At 52.5% G+C, this 20,434-nt stretch overlaps 1 protein-coding gene across 2 annotated transcripts; it reads right to left on the bottom strand.

Annotated features, from left to right (window-relative positions):
- Positions 1-1,166: 1,166 nt before the first annotated feature.
- On the bottom strand, positions 1,167-18,887 carry ADGRG3 (adhesion G protein-coupled receptor G3). Of its 2 annotated transcripts, XM_040982640.1 has the most exons (12): positions 18,782-18,887; positions 16,629-16,806; positions 9,969-10,104; positions 8,660-8,806; positions 7,905-8,039; positions 7,396-7,435; positions 7,211-7,302; positions 6,948-7,060; positions 4,644-4,924; positions 4,440-4,533; positions 3,279-3,553; positions 1,167-2,197 (listed from the first exon to the last, which is right to left on the bottom strand). In XM_040982640.1, exons 1-12 carry the CDS (start codon positions 18,837-18,839, stop codon positions 2,085-2,087), a joined length of 1,662 nt encoding a protein of 553 aa, XP_040838574.1. In that variant the 5' UTR covers positions 18,840-18,887; the 3' UTR covers positions 1,167-2,084. The 2 variants fall into 2 exon arrangements, with proteins under 2 accessions (XP_040838574.1, XP_040838573.1); XM_040982639.1 differs by lacking the exon at positions 18,782-18,887 and having other exon boundaries at positions 16,629-18,078.
- Between the last annotated feature and the right edge of the window lie 1,547 nt (positions 18,888-20,434).

A 20,434-nucleotide genomic window follows, 5' to 3' on the forward strand; every position in this document is an offset into this window, starting at 1 on the left:
GTGAGGACTCCCTAGGCCCTCCCCGATCCACAGACCCCCCCACCCCCCCACCCCCGTCACATCCCCTTTCTAGCAGCAAGCTCCTCTTCCCTGCTACACACACACACACACCCCAAAACTTCCCCAGAAAGATCAAGATTAGAGTGCCCCCACCCTGCCCAGGCAGAAAGAGCTCCCTCATCCCACAGCTCCTCCATCCCCCAATTCCAGCCCCTTTTTCCTTCCTCACCCCTCCAAGGACAGCCTGTGCTGTTAGCTGTCTCCAAGGTAACAGTGTGTGGAAGCTGTGGGCTGGGCCTGAGAGACGAGGCTTCTGGGAAATGTAGTCTTTGAGATGTCCCAGGTTCTCTGGGCCAGAGGTGTGTGTGGGTACAGCACGGTCTGCCCAGGTAGTTAAACTTACAGTTGTCAAACACAGCCTGCGAATCAATGGTTATGGAAGTAACAGAGGCTCGCCACTCATCACTTCCCAATGACTAGGCCCTTCCTTGAGGTGGTTTGAGCCTTCTGGGAGAGGCCGTCACTCAGAGTGGGAACCTGCGGCTTGGGGTGAGGGAGCCAAGACCTTCAGCACAGGAATCACATCTGGAGATGAGCCCCTCACCCCAACCCCAGTTCCCCGAGCTCACCTATAAAAACAGATCACATGGCTCAACCAAAGTGCCGTCCAAACTTGGGACTTGCTTCCTAGGAATGCACTGATCCTGCATGAGGCAAGGGAGGACTCCCAGTCTCTCATCGTTCAGTTGCTTTGCTGAGGTGGGGAAGTGAAGAGTCCCTCCTGCCAGGAACACCAGCCAGCCCCAGCCTACAGAGGGGCAGTGGCCCCAGCCTCCGGTGCAGGGGGCAGATTTAATCTTAACCAAGGCTTCTCACCACAGGCACCTGACAGTCCACAAGGCACCCTGGTAGTCATGGGATAGGGAGTAGGTACCTGGTCAGGAGGCCGAGGCTGGAACCTGGGCTTGGACTTGGACTCCAGTGGGAGGCCAGAGCCCAGGCCCATTGCTCTCAGCCATCTCTCTGCCTCGATTTTCTCTGGGTCAACTCCTCGGTTCAGTCTCTCTCTCCCCACAGCTACTGCAAACAACAAACCTGGGTCTGGTCAGAGATATTTCCTTGGCCAGGGCCCTGCCAGGTGGAGTCAAACTCAACCATCTACTCAGCCAATGCATATTTATTGAAACATTTTTGTGTTTGTTTGGCCTGAAGTATTCCAGGCCTTGTGCTGGGGGTGGGCAGATGAATAAGGCATCAGGGTGGGTTCCTGCCCTATGTACAGGCTGTGGTGATGGTGCCCACTATCTGCCAGGGAGTCCTCACCCTGCTTAGATGCACACATGAGGCAGGTGCACAATGAGGCAGGTGCACAGAGCCCTGGACCAATTGCCTCCCACCCTGACAGTGACAGCAGGTCCAGGGTCAGCCACATGCCTGACCTTGGGGTGGATGATGGGTAGGGGATCAGGTGAATGTGGCACAGCTATCCTGGGTACCCTGTGAGACTCAGTGTCCTGCCAGGCACCTGGTGGGCTAGCAGCCTGTGAATGCTTGGGTCACTTCCATGAAGATAGGTGCTGGAACAAAAGGCAAAGACCCCAGGGCAGCTCCATGGGAGGAGTTCCAAATAAACGTCCAGTTCACAACTCTCTCCGGGCTGAGGAGTGGCAACCTCCTGACTATCCTTGGGTATGGCTGCAGGGGACATTGGGAAATGCGTAGGAAGAACCAAGGCTCCTTAGGGGCTCAGCCAACTACATGCTCCCCTCTTTGGTTCAGACCCCTACTGTGCTCAGCTGGTGGGCATTGGCCAAAAGAAGCTGCCTGGTGACACAGACAGTGGTACTCTGTGCTGGTAGGAGTCTCAGGATGACAGGAACTTGGCCTCCTGCAGTCTGGGTCCTTGGCCTTGTGGGCCCATGGACATGTCTGAATGGGATTCAACAGGCCACCACATGCCAGCTGTCTCCTGGCCCCTCCCTCTGCATGGCACCAAGGAAGAGACTGCAGCCTGGAGGAAGGTGGGGAGCCACCCAAGATGACCCAAACAGCCAGTCACATCTCCAAAGCAAGGCCGAGGGCTCCTATTCAGGTGATGAGAACTGGGCCTGGTCCACCCGGGCAGTGCCAGAGGAGGAGGAGTTGGTGCTCTGACGTGGCAGGTAGAGCATGGAGAACCAGCAAAAGATGAAGACACCTACAAACAAGGAGAAGGCCTGGCTGAAGTCGGGCTGCGGCTGACACAGTGACATAGCAAGCTAATCTTCCACTTTAGATCAGCTCAGTTTCGGCCATTGAAGCTACCTGGGGAGTGAACCAGGAACTAGAGAATCTTCTATTTCTTTGTCCTCTCTGTAAACTCTGCCTTTACAGTAAAAATAAATAAAATCTTAAAAAAGAAATGCCACGGTCCTTGCTGAAGCTGTCACATGTAGTCTGTCATTTCAGGGCACAGCTCTCCCCAACTGTGAATGTCTGGGGTTTTCCAGACATGAACTCAGGGTTTGTCACAGGCAGGGACAGCTGCAAACGGCTTCCTGGCAGTCATTTCTGCTGGTGCCGACATTTCTCCTGAACCTGGGCTCCCCGATCTCATCCCAGGGACTCCTAGTGAGTAGCCCAGGGCTTGATGACCATCACAGGAATTGAGGGACCCACTGGAGCATGGGCGGAGCTTGGATTCTAGTCCCAGCCACTATACACACAGCCTCATGGGTCCCTGGGAGCCAACCCTGGTCTTGAAGGCTCACACGTGCCACAGCAAGGAAGCCTTGGCTCCTGGTGACAGCCCAGAACAGGTGAGCTATTTCCCTCATTAACAGGCGCATGAGATATCTCTGTGAGGAGCAAGGGCAGCAGGTGCAAGAAGGGAACAGTGACTTCTATTCTCGGCTCGGGCCCTCTGCCGGGGTCTCAGTCGTTTCCTTGCTCTTGAAAGACACAAAGTCACAAGACCTTGACTCCTGCTCCTAGCTGATTGGACCAGAGGTGGCCATCTGAATTGGAAGGTCACTAGGGTGGAGGCTGCCACCTGGAAGCCATGGGTGGAAAGGGCCATCAGGGAGAGAAGGAAGGAAGGAGAGACAGAGGTCTGGGGATCCAGATGCAGAGAGCAGCAGCTTTGGTTTGGGTGGTATCCCTGAATGTAGGCTAGTCTGGCTGCTGGGTATTTAAAATCTCCCACTTGACATGAGCAGCCCAAGGGAACTCCTGCCTCTTGACAACCATACCCTCTTTCCCCGCTGCCTTCTTGGATGCACCTGACCTGCAAGGCTCACCTTGCAGTGAGTTGAGAAGTGCGAAGACATAGATGGTGGAGAGACCCAGGGGTGTGAGGATGGCCAGCCCCCACGTCACGCCCACAAGGCTTGAGAGCCCCAGCACTGTGAAGACCGCCTTCCAGCTCTGCCCCTCCTGCTTGCCCGCCATGGCACTTGAAAGAGTACAGATCTTCCATGCCACCAAGGCCAGGACCACAGCGCCGAATAGGAAGGTGACCAGGAAGTAGCCATGGACAGTGACATGGAGGGCGGTTTCTTCATGGAACCAGCACCTGCAGGAGGGAATGGCCATGATGCCTAAGCGAGGATGTGTTCTCCCACAGCAAGCTCCAGAAAGTCCCCTCCAGGGGGACCTTTGCCCTCCCCTATCTCCACCCCCATTCCCCACACTCCTGTTAGGCATGGGGTTGCCTGTAGGCACCCTGCCCCAGTGATACCCAAGGACCACATTAACCCCAAAACTTGCTCTGTGTGTCCTGCTGTCAAAGACCTTTGGAAGGTTGGATACAGGCATCCAGAATTCTGCTTCTCTTACAAAATCAGCCTCCTGGCTACTCCATGGACACACTCTGCAGCCCCTTAGACATGCAAGTGACCCCTAACCCACTGCCCTCCTGGCCACTGCAGGCATCTCTGTGACTCAGTCTGTCCTGGGGACCCTGTTTTCCCAGGTCCTGGGGACAGAGTCTAGCCATTTCTGGTTCACAGCCACAGGCCCAGAAGCAGGTGCCACAGAAGCAAGTGAGGGCAGGCTTGTCCTTGGTCACACACATAGTCAGGGTCAGAACCTGGACTAGACTCAGGCTGCTACAAAGGGATAGGCCAGCTGCACAAGGGCACCTGGCCGAGAGGCAGCCAGGAGCTGAGGTCTGCATTTGCTTCTATCACCAGGCTGAGCAGCTGGCATGGGAGAGGTGCCACCTGGGCAAGAGGTGACTCAGGCAAGAGCAAGTCATCCTAACCCTGCTTCAGTCCCCTCTTGACAGCACCCCCCTTTCTCTCTGCAGCCTCAGTTTACCACCCCTATGCTATGCACCAGCTGGATCTCAGGATCCCTCTGGTCTGACTGTAGCTGGACTACCTCCCTTGCATTCCTGTCTTTCCCCCTCCTCCCTGCAGCCCCTGACATCACCCCTGCTCCTCCACAGCATCACTCACAGCTCCAGCGAGGTACGGTTGTCCTGGTCACGGATGTTGTAGAGGCCATAGCTGTTGGCACTCCCTGTGCCAATGACCACGAGGGCAGGCAGGCCTAGGGGCAAGGGGAGAGACGTGGCCTTGCTAGAGCTCCCTCAGTGCCAACCTCCGTCAAACTCTGTGGGATCCCCTAGAACCAGCCATCACTGATCAGCCAAAACCTACCCCAGCCCACCAAGCTTAGCTTTAGGAAATAGTGCCTAAAGTAGGTGTTGAAGACCCGAATGGCAAGCAGGTAGAGATGGAAGGCTTCCAGGCACATCCAGGTGAAGGTAGTAAGCAGGAAGTAATGGAACATGGCACCCCGGGCCCAGCAGGTAGCACTGGAGCCTCCAGAGCCACTGCCCACATTGACCAAGAAGGTCAGATTCAGCAGAAGCAGGCTACTGCTCAGGGACGCGTGGATCTTGGGGGGATCTTCTGACTTGAACCTCTGCCGGGAGAGCCTGCAGAGAGAGGAGTTTGGCTGAGATTCCAAGAGCTACCATGCCTGGGAGGTGCTCTTGCCCATCCATCACATTGTCCAACAGCTGTGATTCCACCTCCTGTGCCTGCTCCTGCAGGATCACCCATATCTGCAGTCCAGTTGAGAGTCCCACCCCCAAGTTCAATCCCAAACTGCTCTGCAGGTGCCAGACCTACAGCCTCAGCCCTGACCTTGATGGCCCTCTGTCTGTGTAGCTTGCAGACTGCTGCTGCCTCCTCACCTCTTCCAAGTTGAGTCCACACTCTTCCCTCTGATTCCTGGGCTCCTCCCTGCACCCCAACTCCTCCAAGCTTCCTGCCTGACCCCCGACTCTGCCTTCAAAACTCCCCTACCACCTGCCTGCTGTGGACACTGGCTCTGAATGCCCTGAGCACAGGTTGGGCTACAAGGTTCCCAAGAGCACTATGCAATCCTGACCCTGATTGTGAACTCAGGGGCCCGCACAGGTGATGAGAGGCAGCCAGAGATGGATAGATGGAAGGACGTAGGAAGCCTAGAGTATGTCAGGGGATGGAGTCTCTGAGAGGGACAGGGATTTTCAGAGTTATGTGCAGAATCTCTGCCCAGTGCTTCTCAGCCAGACTTACTTCCCTCTCCATTGAGCTCCCTCTCCACATTCTTAACCCATCATGTCCCTAAGGGCTTGCACCTGACAGACAGGCTCTTTCCTAGGGTTGCCTAGAGAAGCTGGTGGGCTCCCATGAGGTGTCAGGTCCTACACCCTTGGGAGCTGGTGGCAGTTCTTCCCTGCACTCCCAGCCCAGTTCCTGCCCAGGCATACAGATAGCTGACCAGCCTTGCTCAGCTTATTGGGGTTGGAGATGATGTCCTAGGCCAGGCTCTGCAGGGCATGAAGGTGGTGGCATGACTTACATTGAGGGAGTTGGTCTGGGACTATAGCCCAGGACTGATGACCAAGAAAGGCAGTGGAGGGCCCCAACATGGGAAACGGGGACCTCCAAGGGCTGCTCCGTGTTGGTTACGGCTGAGCTTGGGTAATGCAGGTGGGAGTAACATGGGCTGCTCCCACAGGCTCCTGCAAGCTGGTAGATCTTTAACGTTCCCTAGCCTGGGCTCTGGGCAAGTGAGATCTGCCCCTTCTTCTGAAAGCAGCACCGGACATCCCAAAGGAATATCCTGCCCCCATCAGCCAGGATCCAATGTACAGGGAGTGGTGGTGGTCAGTCCTTTGTTAGCTCAAATCTAGAGTAGCCACTGGACCTGGCCTGACCAATCCACCTGTTCCTTCCTTTAACCACAGAATCCCCTGAGACCAGCATGAAGCTCAACTCCAAGAGTACACAAGGGGTACAACTGCATAGGCACACACATGCACGAATTCAAGTTTCAACTGAGGAAATGGAGCAACACGTCTCTTCCGGCCTGCAGAACCCTCTTGCATTCAACTTCCTGGTTTTGGTATCATGCTATAGTTCCAGAGGGCAGCACTGCTGGGCAGGTGACACCAGAGGACTCAATGCTATTTTTGCAGTTTCCAGTCAGTCTGTAATTACTTTGCAGTAAATCATTCCATTCCGGGATTGAGTTCTGAATATTCAGAAAGAGGAGAGAGGGCTTTCATGTTGGCCTGAGCTGTCACAGCCATGATGTAGCCTGTGGCCGGGAAAGACTCTGGAGGTGGGGAAGCTGCCTGGCCAGGCCCACAAGGCTGTGAGAGGTGAAGGGAGGTCAAGGCCCTGCTGCGGACGCTTTGGAATACCTGGACCAAACCGCCTCAAGTCCACGGGCTTTGGGGTTTTCCCTGACCTGAATCACACAGGCCCTATTTCACTTAAGCCAACTGACTTGAGTTTCTGCACCTGTCACTGAAGTTGTCCTGACCCTCCCTGATCTCTAATCCCATTTGCAATTGAGGGGGAGCAAGGTATGGACACACTACACAACCAGGAAGCTTTCTACCCTGTCCCTGGAAGACAGAAGGGAAATGGCAGCAGGGAGTATTGCATGGGGGTGTCACCCACCTCAAGGCAGCGTAGAGGACAATGGTAAAGGCCAGGAAGATGGAGGAGACAGCGCAGGCCGCCTGGGAGATGCGTGTGAGGATGTGTGCGGTGGTCTGGTCCAAGATAGGCCTCTGTGGATGACCCCACAAACCAGTGTGGTCAGCGCGAGGTCAGGCCCATGCACCCCAGAGGCCTCAGCTTCAGTGGGCAGTCCCCTCCCAGGGGTAGGCATGGGTAGGCACTAGCAGTGCTGCAGGGATCTGGGAAGAGTGAGCTGTTACCAGCAGCAAGGCAAAAAAAGTCAGGTGATCGCAGCGGCAGACAGTCTTCTCGGCTTGGCACTCCGTGGAGCAGCCCTTGGAATCCCAGTCTCCTGGGGAGGCCGGGAGGGGAGAAGCTTCATCTCCTTCCCCTAGGGAGCCCAACCCCTCCCTGCCCATCTGACCCCAGGTCAGCTGGACCCTACCTTTGTCCGTGTCCCAGAACACGCAGGTGAAGGTCATGTTCTGGAATCAGGGCACAGAGTCAAGAGAGAAGAAGGAGGAAGGTTGGGAGAGGAGGGAGGGGTGGGGAAGTAGCATGCTCCAGAGGGCCTGGCTTGTGTGCATGTGCATTAGGCAGAAAGCAAGGTTCACCCCTGTGGGTCACACAGGAACATGAATTTGCATCATCTGACATAGGTTGGACCAGTGGGTAAGGTGCATAGACCGTGGGGCTGGGGTGGCAGGGCTTGGGAGCATGTTACGCACATGTGTGAGCATGTGTGTGTGCACGGTGCCTGTAGGGAACAGATTTGTGGGCAGGAGTGGGAGTGGTCCAGGGCACATGTGTATAGGACAATTGTGTGTCTCGGAGCACAGTAGTGTGTTCAGCCACAGTAGCTTCTCCTGGGGATGCCTGCTCAAAACTCATGTGCCCTCGCATGCTCGTCCATCCTGCCTTCCCAGTGATGGCCAGTAGAGAGAGGGGACTCACGGGGGGCTGGCGCTGGTGGGAGAAAGTGATTTCCACAGGCTCGGCCAGCCTGGTGACAGGTGTTTTGTTCATACTCAAGCTCACCAGGCAGTTGTTCAATACGCGGCTGCCATCCTCCAGGCTGAGCTGGGGACCCTACAAGGGCAGAGGGGAGGCAGGCTATGGAAGGAACTGTTCCAACCCTCCCCAGCAAGGCACTGCCTGCTGCTGCCTGTGGTCTGTGGCTTGGGATGGTCTCATCCATATACTTCAGGTCAGCCGGCTACAAAGCTGTGCACCTGATAGCTCTCTATGGTCAGCCTCTGGGACTTCTCTGTCCTCAGAACAAGCAGGCATGGGGCCAAGATCAGCCAAGAAACTGGAGAGCAGAGGGGCCTTATGGACAGGCAACTGTACAGAACTGCTACAGGTGCACACACACCTCTGGGTGAACACAGCCAACACAGAGATTTACCAGGGTCAGGGGACACTTGCTTATGTGGACGAGGTCCCACAAGATCACATCAGATAACATTTGCAAGGGCACAGCAAAGGACACACATGTGTGGGCATGCACAAGGGCACATGAGCATGCTTGGAATGCATGCAAGGTGAAGGGTGCTGGTGTGTGGGTTGGCTTCAAGTCCAAACACTCCAGAGATGGATGGCTGCCCTGACCCATTGGAGCCCTCTCAGTGGTCAATGCAGGTAGGCTAGAACGTGGGGCCCTAGTAAAGCCTGGAATACCCCTATGTCCCCAACAGGCTTCTCCTCACCTTGAAGAGAGTCCCCAGACCTACATCCAGAACCATCAAAGCCAGCTGGACTGCGGACCTGTTGCCTGGCAGGTTTCTGAAAAGGCTCTTGGGAAATCGGACTCCAACAAGGGGTTTGTTCTCGCCCTTCATTACTCGCCTTGGAACCTGCAACCACAAGCCCAGAAGCTCCAATCTTTACCCAAAAATTATCCCCACCACCCCAAGAGTCCCCACCTCTATCAGTACAGTTGGGAGGGAAACCGAGGCACGCAGGGTGGACAGGCAGCACCTGAAGCCTTTCAGCTCAGAAATAGGACCTCCCAACATACTCTGAGTTTGCCCTGCATAGCTGGTGAACCCTAGGTCAAATTGTAGCATTTGTGTAGACTCAGTTTTCCTAAACTGGAGAATGGAGCTGAGCAGGTGCCTGTGTAACCACCAGTATGGCACAAGTGGCAGAAACAGAAGAAAGCTGGGCCATCTCAGTTTGCTAATGTGAAGAAGGTCCTAATCACCACTATGTATAACTCGGGATAGTAACCCAGTTCAAAAACTCGGAATCATTTAAACGACCATAAACCCCACTGGTAACTATGGGCATGCTCAGTCTCTGATTTCCCTGGTTTTCCTAAGACTGCAACCCCATCCCACCTGGCACATCCTCTGCGCTAGAAACTCAGACTTGGAGCTGCAGCCCCACCCTCCATTTCCTTCTCTGCCCAGACCTTGCCCAGAAGACATGTGGGTGATTTCCGGGATCAGCGAAGACCCTGTGCAAAGGGTTTAGCTGCTTGTGCAACAGAATAAAGGGACCAAGAAAAGACCATGGGGTCCTTGTCTCAGGAGGCTGAGCTCCCACTGTACCTGCCATTCTCTGTGCACCTGCCATCTCACGGCTCCTCCCATCGTCTTGACAATAAGGAGAAACTGAGACTCAAAAAAAAATCAGTTGTTCATAATTACACTTGCTGTTAAGGGGGCAATGTTGGGATTTGAACCCAGACTGATATAAATCCAGAGTCTGCTCACTGAGCCCATTGGTAGCCAGAGTGCCAACCCGCCATACCCTCCTTCCCCATGTCTCTTAGATGGAAGTGCTCATAGGAGTCTCAGACTTGGAGGAGATATGCAGCCCGCTTTACAGATGAGGACTCCAGAGCTCCTGGAAGGAAATGGATTTCCTGAAGGACAGGTAATATAATGGAGAATGCAGGACTAGAATCCGAGTCTCCTGACTCTTCTTCAGGGATCTCCCCTGCTGAATAACTGGGACCACTCATCCAATGACCTACCAGGAACTTTGTGGGTGGATGGGGGAACGCCTCACCTCAGAGGGCTTTAGAGAAAAGTTCAGGTCCTCCGTGGTGTTGGTGCTGAAGCTCTGGACCACAGCTTTGACGAAAGGCAAGTCCACCCTGTGCTCCGAATTCTGCACCAGGTACTTCTCATAGTTGAGCCAGTAGCTGCAAGGGCCAGGGGTCAGGGGGAGGCCAGGATTTTGCCATCTGAGTCATCTACCCATTAGGCTCCTGGGGTGACAGGACTGACCCAGAACACGCAAAAAGCACACCCTAGAGTTGCTGTGGGAGGGAGGACAGCCTGGTCCCAGCGGGTTCCCAGCTGGAGGTCTCTGAGTACATGAGGGGATTGTCCTTTTGTCATAAAATAGTTACAACCATTCTGAAGTGTATAATTCATTGGTGTCGACATACTCCCCACAGTGTGCAATGGTTACCACTATCTAGTTTGTCATCATCCCAAATGCAAACCACGTACCCATTCAGTAGTCCCTCCCTGGCTACTTCCTCCAGCCCGTGGCAACACTAATCAAATCAGCTTGCAGCCTTTGAGAATTGCCTGTTCAAGCCATTTCATACACATGGAAACCCTACTTCTTGTACTTAGCACAACATTTTCAAGCTTTATCTGTTATAGTGTGCATCTGGGCTCTGCTCGTTTTCCTGCATGAATGCTATTTCGTTGTATGAATAGTCCACATTCCAGGTACTCATCCTTTGATGGGCAGCAGTGCCATTTCTATTTTTTGGCTATTGTGAATAATCCTGCTATGAATATCCATGCACAAACTTCGATTAGAAAGACTTGCTTTAAATTCTCTTGGGCATCAACGTTGGAATGGAATTGCTGGGTCTTAGGGTAATCCTAACTTCATGAAAAATTACCATTTTGCACGGTGGTTGCACCAGATTACAGTCACACCAGCACTGTACGAGGGATACAGTTTATCCATCTCCTTACCTGCACTTGGGGTTTTTGTTTATATGTATTTTATTTTATTCAATGTTTTCTGCTCTGTTTTTAATTACAGTCATCTTCCTGGGTATGAGACGGTATCTTTGGGGAAGGTTTTTTCTTTTTGTATTTTCAGAGAGATCTTCCAACTGCTGGTTCACTCTCCTGATTGAGGGCAGCAGCCAGGTCTTCCACATGGGTGGCAGGGGCTCAAACACTTGGGCCATCTTCTGCTGCTTCTCCCAGGCCATAAGCAGGGAGCTGGATCAGAAGTGCAGCAGCCAGGACTCTAACTGGCACTGATAAAGGATGCTGGCATCACAGCCATCACAGGTTTTCCCTGCTACCCCACAATGCTAGCTTTTGTTATTGTGGTTTTACAATTTGTTTGGGGCCAGCATGATGACTCAACTGACTAATCCTCTGCCTGCAGGTGCTGGCATCCCATATAGGCTCCATCTAGTTTGTGTCTTAGCTGCTCCACTTATGATCCAGCTCTCTGCTTATGGCCTGGGAAAGAGGCCTTGGAACACTGTACTTGCGTGGAGACCTAGAAGAGGCTCCTTATTCTGCCTTCAGACCAGCTTGGTTCCAGCCACAGCAGCCATTTGAGGCACGAACCAGCATAGAGATCTTTCTCTGTTTCTCCTCTCTGTAAATCTGCCTTTCCTATAAAAATAAATCTTTAAAAAAAAATAAGACTATTTATTTGAGCAACACAGAGACAGGCAAAGAGAGCTCCCATTTGCTGGTTCACTCTCCAGATGCCCACAATGGCTGGGCTGGGCCAGGCTGAAGCCAGGTGCCAGAAACTCAACCCCAATCTCCCACATTTGTGACAGGGCCCACCTACTTGAGTCATTACCACTGCCTTCCAAGACCTGCATTCGCAGAAGGCTGGTGTCAAGAGCTGGAATCAGGGATCAAGCCCAAACACTTTTTTTAAAAAAAAAAAAAAAAACATTTATTTTTATTGCAAAGTCAAACATATACAGAGAGGAGGAGAGACAAAGAGGAAGATCCTTCTTCTGATGGTTCACTCCCTAAGTGACTGCAATGGCCGGTGCTATGCCAATCCAAAGCCAGGAACCAGGAGATTCTTCCAGGTCTCCCACATGGGTGCAGGGTCCCAAGGCTTTGGGTCGTCCTCGACTGCTTTCCCAGGCCACAAGCAGGGAGATGGATGGGAAGCAGGGCTGCTGGGACCAGAACTGGTGCCCATATAGGATCCAGGTGCGTTCAAGGCAGGGACTTCAGCCGCTAGGCCACGGCGCCAGGTCCTATCCCAAACACACTTAACCACCTCAGCCATGCCCTGTCTCCCATTGAGCTTTCATTGGCATTTCCCTAGAAGCTACTGATGCTAAGTATCTCTTTGTATGCTTGTTGGTCTTTGCATGATTTATTTGGAGGAATCTGAGTATTTTTAACTGGGGGATTATTGTGTGCTTGAGCAAGTACTGTAAGCACATGTATTGAGTGCTAATTGGATATTGGACATCCAGCCTTTGAATCAGCTATATGGAGAAAGATCATCTCTCCCCTCCCCACTCCCTATCACACTAGCTAGCCTTTGCTTTACCACTGTTCCAGCTACCTGAAACTAGCAGTTGACGCTCTATGGTGCTGAAACCTTTTGTGTATCAGAAGCATCTGGGGTGATGAGAGAGAATGCCCACTTCTCACAGCAATTTACACACTCAGAAAATCATTTAGAGGGCCTGGTACAGTAGCCTAGCGACTGAAGTTCTCACTTTGCACACGTCTGTTCATGTCCCAGCAGCCCCATTTCCTATCCAGCTCCCTGCTTGTGGCCTGAGAAAGCAGTCAAGGATGGTCCAAAGCCTTGGGACTCTGCACCCATGCAGGAGACCTGGAGGACACTCCTGGCTCCTGGCTCCGGATGGGTACAGCTTTGGCTGTTGAGGCCATTTGGGGAGTGAATCAGTGGAGGAAGATCTTCCTCCATTTTTCCTCCTCTCTATATATATGATTTTCCAATAAAATAAATAAATCTTTTTTAAAAATATCACTAAGAAAAATTCAAACAAATCACAAAACAATGAAGGAAAGAGTTAAAATGATACTTACAAAGAGGATCTTAAAACTGCACATAAAGACATACAGGGTGTTAAGCTTCAGAGTTATCAGGGAATTTAAGTCACGAGCAGATACACAACCAACCTGCCAGAATGACTAATATGAAAAAAGTAGATTACATCAAGGGCTTCCAAGGCTGTGGGGAAGTTAGAGCTATTTCAACTTGCTGGTGAGCACGGGGCTCGCGTCAACCTCTTTGGAAAACTACTTGGCAGTTGCTATCACATGCCTTTACCTAATGCAGCAAATTGTGCCTAGAAAAACACCACACAAAATTATGCATGTTCATGCAACTATCAAGAAGAAACATAGGGCCCAGCGCCGTGGCCTAGCGGCTAAAGTCCTTGCCTTGAACGCGCCGGCATCCCATATGGGCACCTGTTCTAATCCCAACAGCCCTGCTTCCCATCCAGTCCCTGCTTGTAGCCTGGGAAGGCAGTGGAGGATGGCCCAAAGCCTTGGGACCCTGCACCTGCTTGGGAGACCTAGAAGAAGCTCCTGGCTTCAGATTGGCTCAGACCAAGCGGACAGAAGATCTGTTTCTCCTTCTCTTTAAAATCTGACTTTGCAGTGAAAATAAATCAATCTTAAAGAAAAAAAAAAGTAGAGTCCATTCAAATATTCATCAACAAAAGAGATGACTGGATACAGATTACTGATTTCTGTGAAAGTACAACCAAAAATTCAGGAAGAGTGAAGTTAAAAGATAAATTTAGGGGCCAGCACAGCCAAGCCTCATCCTGTGGCATTGGCATATCGCATGGGTACTGGTTCTGGTCCCAGCTGCTCGCCTTATGATTCAGCTGCTTGCTAATAGCCTAGGAAAGCAGCAGAGGATGGCTCAAAACCTTGGGCCTCTGAACCCATGTGAATGACCCAGAGGAAACTTGTGGCTCCTGGCTTTGGATCAGCTCAATCATAGCCACTACAGCCATTAGGGAAGTGAAACAGCAGATAAAAGATCTGTTTCCTTTGTAGCTCTAACTTTCAAATAATTTTTAAAATATATTTAAAGGTTAAATTTATGTATTTTGTTGAAGATTTATTTATTTTTATTGCAAAGTCAGATATACAGAGAGGAGGACAGAGAGATCTTCCATCTGATCATTCACTCCCCAAGTGACTGCAATGGCTGGTGCTGTGCCAATCTGAAGCCAGAAGCCAGGAACTTCCTCCAGGTCTTCTACGTGGCTACAGGGTCCCAAGACTTTGGCCTGTTCTCGACTGCTTTCCCAGGCCACAAGCAGGGGGCTGGATGGGAAGTGGGGCTTCCAGGACACAAACTGTCACCCATACGGGATCCTGGCACATGCAAGGCAAGGACTTTAACCACCAGGCTACCACAACAAATATGTAATACTTTGTCATAAGAAACTTATTCAAATAGTAGCATATATTGAGCTCCTACTGTTTGCTAACAACTCTTAACATGTGTTGTTGCATTCAGTGTTAACAACCACCTAGGGGGAAGGCATTAGAAATCAGGAACAATGGCTTTAGAAGACAAAGTAACAATGCTGTTAATTAAACAGGTAAAACTGCTAATGTGTGTGAATTACAGATTTGGTGGAGTTTAGTGATATTTTTGTCCCATTATACAGATGTGCAAATTGAAAGACAACCTATCTGGAATCCAATGCCTCTTTTAAGCAATGGCTGTCTGATCCTGCAAGTCTCTGTCACAGCCTTCCAGATCTAGGCTTGCACTTGATTTTGCTACTTGCCTGCTGTGTAACTCTAGATAAATTACTTAACCTTGAGTGCCTTGGATATATGGGGTTGCTAGGCAGGGTTTGGAAGTGCTGGTTGGGGACCGAAGCCGGAAAGCTTGTCTGGTCCCAAAGAGTAAGACAGCCCAAAGCAAAGCCCCTGAATAGCTCTGGGGTCGGGTGGGTGGAGCCACGAAGCTGCCAGAGCAGCTGAGGACAAGGATGGGAGCATTTTCAGTCCACGGAGATCACGGAGGCCGGTCCATTTACGTTCCCGCCCTCTCTTGGGTTCATGGGGGTACTTCCTTCCTTCCACAGATATCTGCTGAGCACTGGCCCACAAGTCAGGTGCTTTTCTGTGTCCCCAGAAGTTTCTGGCAGCTTTGATCAGATTAGATTAGAGCAGGTGAACTAGTTTGGGAGATGACTTCACAATGTCATCTAAACTTCTCCTCAGTCTCAACCCACACCTCCTCAGGTTCTTGGGCTCCTGGCTCCACATCATCTGACCTCCTGGACCCCTCATCCCTTGCCAGGTGCACCTGTCAGTTTGCCAGGCCAGCCCCTCACTCGTTCCCAGGCCACTGCAGTGGCACTGACCTATTTCACCCTGCTGCCTCCTGCATCCCCACCCCTGGGTTCTCTACTAAAGCCTGAATAGTCTTGTAAAATATAAAGTGGACCCTGTTCTTCTGCACTTAAAAACATCATTTCCAGGCCCAAGGTGGTAGCCTAGCGGTTGAAGTCCTTTCATTGAATGCACCGGGATCCCATATGGGCTCCAGTTCTAATCTCGGCAGTCCCACTCACTTCCCATCCATCTCCCTGCTTGTGGCCTGGGAAAGCAGTCGAGGATGGCCCATAGCCTTGGAACCCTTCACCCATGTGGGAGACCTGGAAGAAGTTCCTGGCTCCTAGATTCAGATAAGCTCAGCACCAGGCATTGCAGTCACTTGGGGAGTGAATCATTAGATGGAAGATCTTCCTCTCGGACTCTCCTCCTCTCTGTATATCTGACTTTGCAATAAAAATAAATCTTTATTTTTTAAAAAAAATCATTTCCAGGGAGGGCAGGAAGGTGTCTGGAACAATAGCAAAGCCTGGGTTTGGATCCAGCTCCACTTCAGATCCCAGCTCACTGGTACTGTGCACCCTCAGAGGCAGGCTCCTGGCTTCAGCCTGGGCCAGCCTAGATGTTGTGGACATTTGAGGAACCAGTGGATAGAAAATCTCTCCTCTTTCTCTCTGCCTTTTAAGTAAAAAAAATATATATTAATAAAAATGTTAAAAACCAGTGCCTGCTTCCCTGTCCCCCCCACATTGTTGCAGCTCCCACAACTCGTGCCACCTTAGCCCCGGTCTAGATGCGGCTGCTTTAAAAGAGTTCATGGGAAATGTGGATTTATGAAAGAACTAAACACAAACTTCAGCACTTTTAATTCCACTCCCATAAACTTTAAGTCATGCTGCACTCCCGTGCTCAGTTCTGTATCCCTGCCTCCTCTTCACAGCAGCGAGCTCCACCCTAGTCCCATATGCTCCCCTGGCACTTACAAGTTCTGCTGCCTGGGCTCAACTGGAAAACTCCTATACACTCCTCAAAACCTTTCCATGGGTTGCCTCTGTGGGAGCCTCGGCAGCCTTCTCTCCTCCAGGCTAAACTGGCACCCTGCCCATCGTTCTGTTTGCTAGCACCTGGGATTACCACCGCTTGGATTTGTATAGGGCAGAATGAGTGCCACCCCGGGGGTCAGCTGGGTGTCCTGATTCCTGGGCAGGAGGGAGATGTGAGAACCAAACAGCAAGCAGGGAAAAGTGAGTGGGAGCAGCAGCATTCTCCAGGGCCATGGGGGCGCCTGCCCCCTCACCCCACCCTCTTCCCAGGAGCTACAGGCTCCCCCACCCCACCAGCTGTGGCACCTCACCTGTGCAGTTTCCCCTCGTTGCATGACTCCTGGTGCCTCCGTCGACATTTTGCAAAGCACTGGGCGGTCTCCTCCAAGGAGAAGGAGTCATACTGGCCTGCATTCAGGATCCCCAGGCAGACGTTTCTTGGCTTTTCATTGGGCCTCTGACCTGGGGTTGCACAGTGTGAGTGGTGGGCTGCACGGGGTGGAGGGATGGTCATGATGAGAGGAAATTCAAGCTCCAGAGCCTGGTGGTGTGTACAGGCTGGAGCCAGCTCTGTTTCCCTGGGTTCTGGTTTGTCCCTGGACCACGATGGATACCACTCCCTGACCTTGACACCTCCCAGGGCTGTGTGATGTTCTGGGCCAAGTATGGGCAAAGGACTTGGCATCTGGCTTTGCGGACACAAAGTCCCCCTATTAGGTGCGATGGTTCCTTTCCTTTCCCGCCTGCTCCAGGAAGCTGTGCTGTCACACCTCATGAAACCTTTGCAACAGGAGCTCCCAGCTTAACGCTTGGCCCTATACAGCCCGGTTTGCCACATTCTCTCACATCAATGTTACAACTCTCACAGCCACCTCCTACATGCTGTCAGCAGAGGATGTAGCCAGCAAAGGCCCCTGGTTCCCAGTGTGGTCACCAGCTAATCAGAGGCTGCCCCAGGATTACAGTTCTGCCATGGTGACTTCTAGATCAGTTTCCTTTGACTTAATACCGGGATAGATGCAAGCCTCAGGCCACCTGATGGCTGTGTGTTCTCAGGCAAGTTACTTAAACTCTCTAAGCTATGGTAATCTCATCAGCAAAATGGGAGCTTATGTACCTTCCTTGCGAGTTCTGGGGGGGAAGATGGGACATAATATACATAAAGCATGTAGCGTGGTGGTTCTAAGAGTTTACTATTTATTCCGGCAGATGGTTCATTCTAGACTGTTCATTCTAAGACTGTTTATATGCTGAAGCACCTGCTGTGGAAGCCTGGATGTGTCTCCTTGTATTCACTGATCTTTCAACAAAGGTAACATGGGCCTCGAGTTTACCACCTAAGCCACGCATGAAGACATGGAATGAGAATTGTAAGCTCCTCTCCCTGCAGGTCCCAGGCCACATGCTGGAGTTCACCTCCTTCAAACTGCATCACTTCCCAGAAATAACCCAGGTACACAGCACCATTTACATGCAGATCTTTTCCATGTACCTCACAGGGTCCTTAGGGGTACATCTTGAGGAATCTTCCCATTCTTCATACAGAGAACATGCTTCGCTCTCTACGCAGCTGAAATACATCACAGCCCCCAGAGAAGGCAGCTCTACTAGACCCCTGGGTTTCTTAGGGGCAGGGGCCACTTAGTGCCTATGTAGGGCCTGGCACAGAACAGAGTGGCACTACTGATGTCATGAATGCATGAGTGAATGAGTAAGTAGGCAGACAAATGGCAACTAACACAGGCAGGTCCACTGATGGAGATATCTCCTCTCCCCATACAAACCTCCCCCAAGGCTGTAGCCTGTCCACCACTGGGGTCCCCACCTGGCCAGAGGGGAAAGGTCACTGCTCCGGGAAGCATAGAGGGTCCAGCCAACAAATGATACAATGTTTGCAACCAGAGGAGGGACTTGTGGCCCTGTAGTGTCAGTTGACACCTGCTAAGAGCCACTATCCACCAGTTGGTGAGCCCCACAAATGTCACTGACCCTCTCTATGCCAAGGCCTTCCCAGCCAATGGTGCTGCCATTTTCCACCTGTCTGGAGGCAGAGACTGACCTTGGCTTGGAGCTGCAATCCCCAGTTCTGGAAGACCAGAGGAGTTTAAGCCCAAAGAGGCTGATGAGTGTGGCCAGGGTCACAGGCCCACACACACGAATGGATGCACTGAGGCATTCAGAGCTAAGCACCCAAGGAGCTAAAACATGGAGTCGCCATGGCACACTCTTGGGCATTGTGGGAGGGAGCAGGAGAGCCCAGCCCCTAGCAAAATTGATAGGGACTGCTGGGCTCACCCAAAGAGCTAAGCAGTCAGGGCAGGCTCCTCGGAGGACACGTTCAGACTTTTCTAATTATCCCCTCTCCTGCCCCATCCCCGGCTCCCCCTTTATCTGCTGCAAAGGCTACTGCCCACAGCAAGGTCTCCCAGGCTTGGCAAGAGGGGACTGGGAGCAAGTCACTCACCTGAGGCCAGGAGCAGGAATAGGAGCAAGACACCTAAGAGTCGGGGAGCCACCATCATGGCTGAGCTGGCCCACTGTGGCTAGAGTTCTGCAGCTATCTGGCTGCAGGTCCCAGGCTCCCTCCAACTGGCCGCAAGCCCCACCTCCCACCCACAGCTGCTTCCTGTGGCCTCCTGGGCTGGCCTTTCTGCACAGTGATGCCACTACTTAGATTGTGAAAGGTAAGCAGGGGTGAGGGGGTATTGGGGGGAAGAGATAGGCTCTCTGCACCCCCACTGTGGGAGCCACCAGGGGACTACTGAAGAGGAACACAGGCTTTGGAATCAGGCTCTCCTATGCCAACCCTCCCTTCAGGAACTTAGGGCCTTTCTGATACAGAGTTTCTATCTCCATAAAGCAGACATGCGCGAAGCTGCCTACTGAACTGGATGATGGTACTGGACTCAGCCTAGTGCCTGGCTGCACAGATGATGGAGGAGGGTATAAGTGACACCTGCTGGTGCCTGGAGGAGAGGAGAAGCCAAACCTAGGAATGGGAGCCTTCCCCGTCAGACTAGTAATAGGAAGGAGGGAAAGGCAGGATGGTGGGCAGACAGGAGCCTGGGCCCCACCCAGGCCATGCTCAGTCCCCCAACCCCAGCAGGGTATCTGTCCTGGTCACTTCCTGGCTGAAGGACTTGATGAGCACCAGACACCTGGAGCCTGTCCAAGTCCATGAAGCCCTTGTGACCATTAACAATGATTTTGTGATAACCAGGACTAGGCTACCACAACCACCGGATATCCCCCAAATGGACAGAGCAGGAAGAGGGGACAGCCCACAGTCTGATGCGACCATTGAGATGTCAGCAGGTCAAGTGCACACTGGTGGGATGGGGAGGCAACTTTGGCCTGGGCCTGTTTCCTTCCTCTTGTAGTGTCCAGACAGGACTCGATCCCAATCAGGCTGGAAAGCTTGGTCAGGGAGAGGATGGACACTCCTGGGCTGAAGAGGGGCGAGCAGGTAGGCATCTGGCATGGAGCAGCAGGTCAGGACTGAAGGGCTCTGACCCCCAGAATTTCCTTTGGCAGGAAGGTGACAGGCCTGGCTCCCCTCTCTACCCTGGGAAGGGATGCTGTACAGGACAGTGAACTTGGCATACAGGGTCCTCACACAGTTTCCCAGAGATGGGAGCTTCAATGACTGTACACACAGAGACCAGCCCACACTGGCAGCTGAGCAGTGGGAGGGAAGACCAGCCCTCTCTACAGCTCCTTTCTGAAAGAACCCCATGCTGTCCCCACCAACTCACCCATTAGTGGCTAGGGCCACTCACACAGCCCTGGAACCCTCACATCCTAGGGCAATGGAACGCAGTGCCCCTTCCTGTCTACAGCCTGTTGGGTGCCCCTGTCCAGGGCTTGGCAGAGAAGAAAGGGCCCAACCCACAGACCACCTCTCCCCACCACAGCTGAGCCAGCTCCAAGGCCAGACCAGGAGATTCCGCAGGTGGGAGGGCTGGGTTTGTGAGTGATGCTCTCTGCCTGTGGATAGGTTGGAGAAAAGGCAGGAGCTGCCTCATGGCCTCCCCCAGCATCTCAGAGCTGAGGCCTATGAGGAGGGGAGCTGCCTCTGACCCAAACCCCCAACACACACACACACACACACACACAC

This window comes from Ochotona curzoniae, unplaced genomic scaffold, assembly GCF_017591425.1.
Source record: "Ochotona curzoniae isolate NIBS_2020 unplaced genomic scaffold, NIBS_Ocur_1.0 contig_3622, whole genome shotgun sequence".
NCBI classification, from domain to species: Eukaryota; Metazoa; Chordata; class Mammalia; order Lagomorpha; family Ochotonidae; genus Ochotona; species Ochotona curzoniae.

What these genes read in the sequence shown, in the direction of transcription:
- ADGRG3 (XM_040982639.1), bottom strand. Translation starts at nt 17,092, where the DNA reads ATGAGGTGTGACAGCACAGCTTCCTGGAGCAGGCGGGAAAGGAAAGGA. An exon ending in TTTCTCTAAAGCCCTCTGAG is followed by an intron (nt 8,807 to 9,968) that starts GTGAGGCGTTCC and finishes TTGTGGTTGCAG; the next exon opens with GTTCCAAGGCGAGTAATGAA. An exon ending in GTCTGGGGACTCTCTTCAAG is followed by an intron (nt 8,040 to 8,659) that starts GTGAGGAGAAGC and finishes CTGCCCTTGTAG; the next exon opens with GGTCCCCAGCTCAGCCTGGA.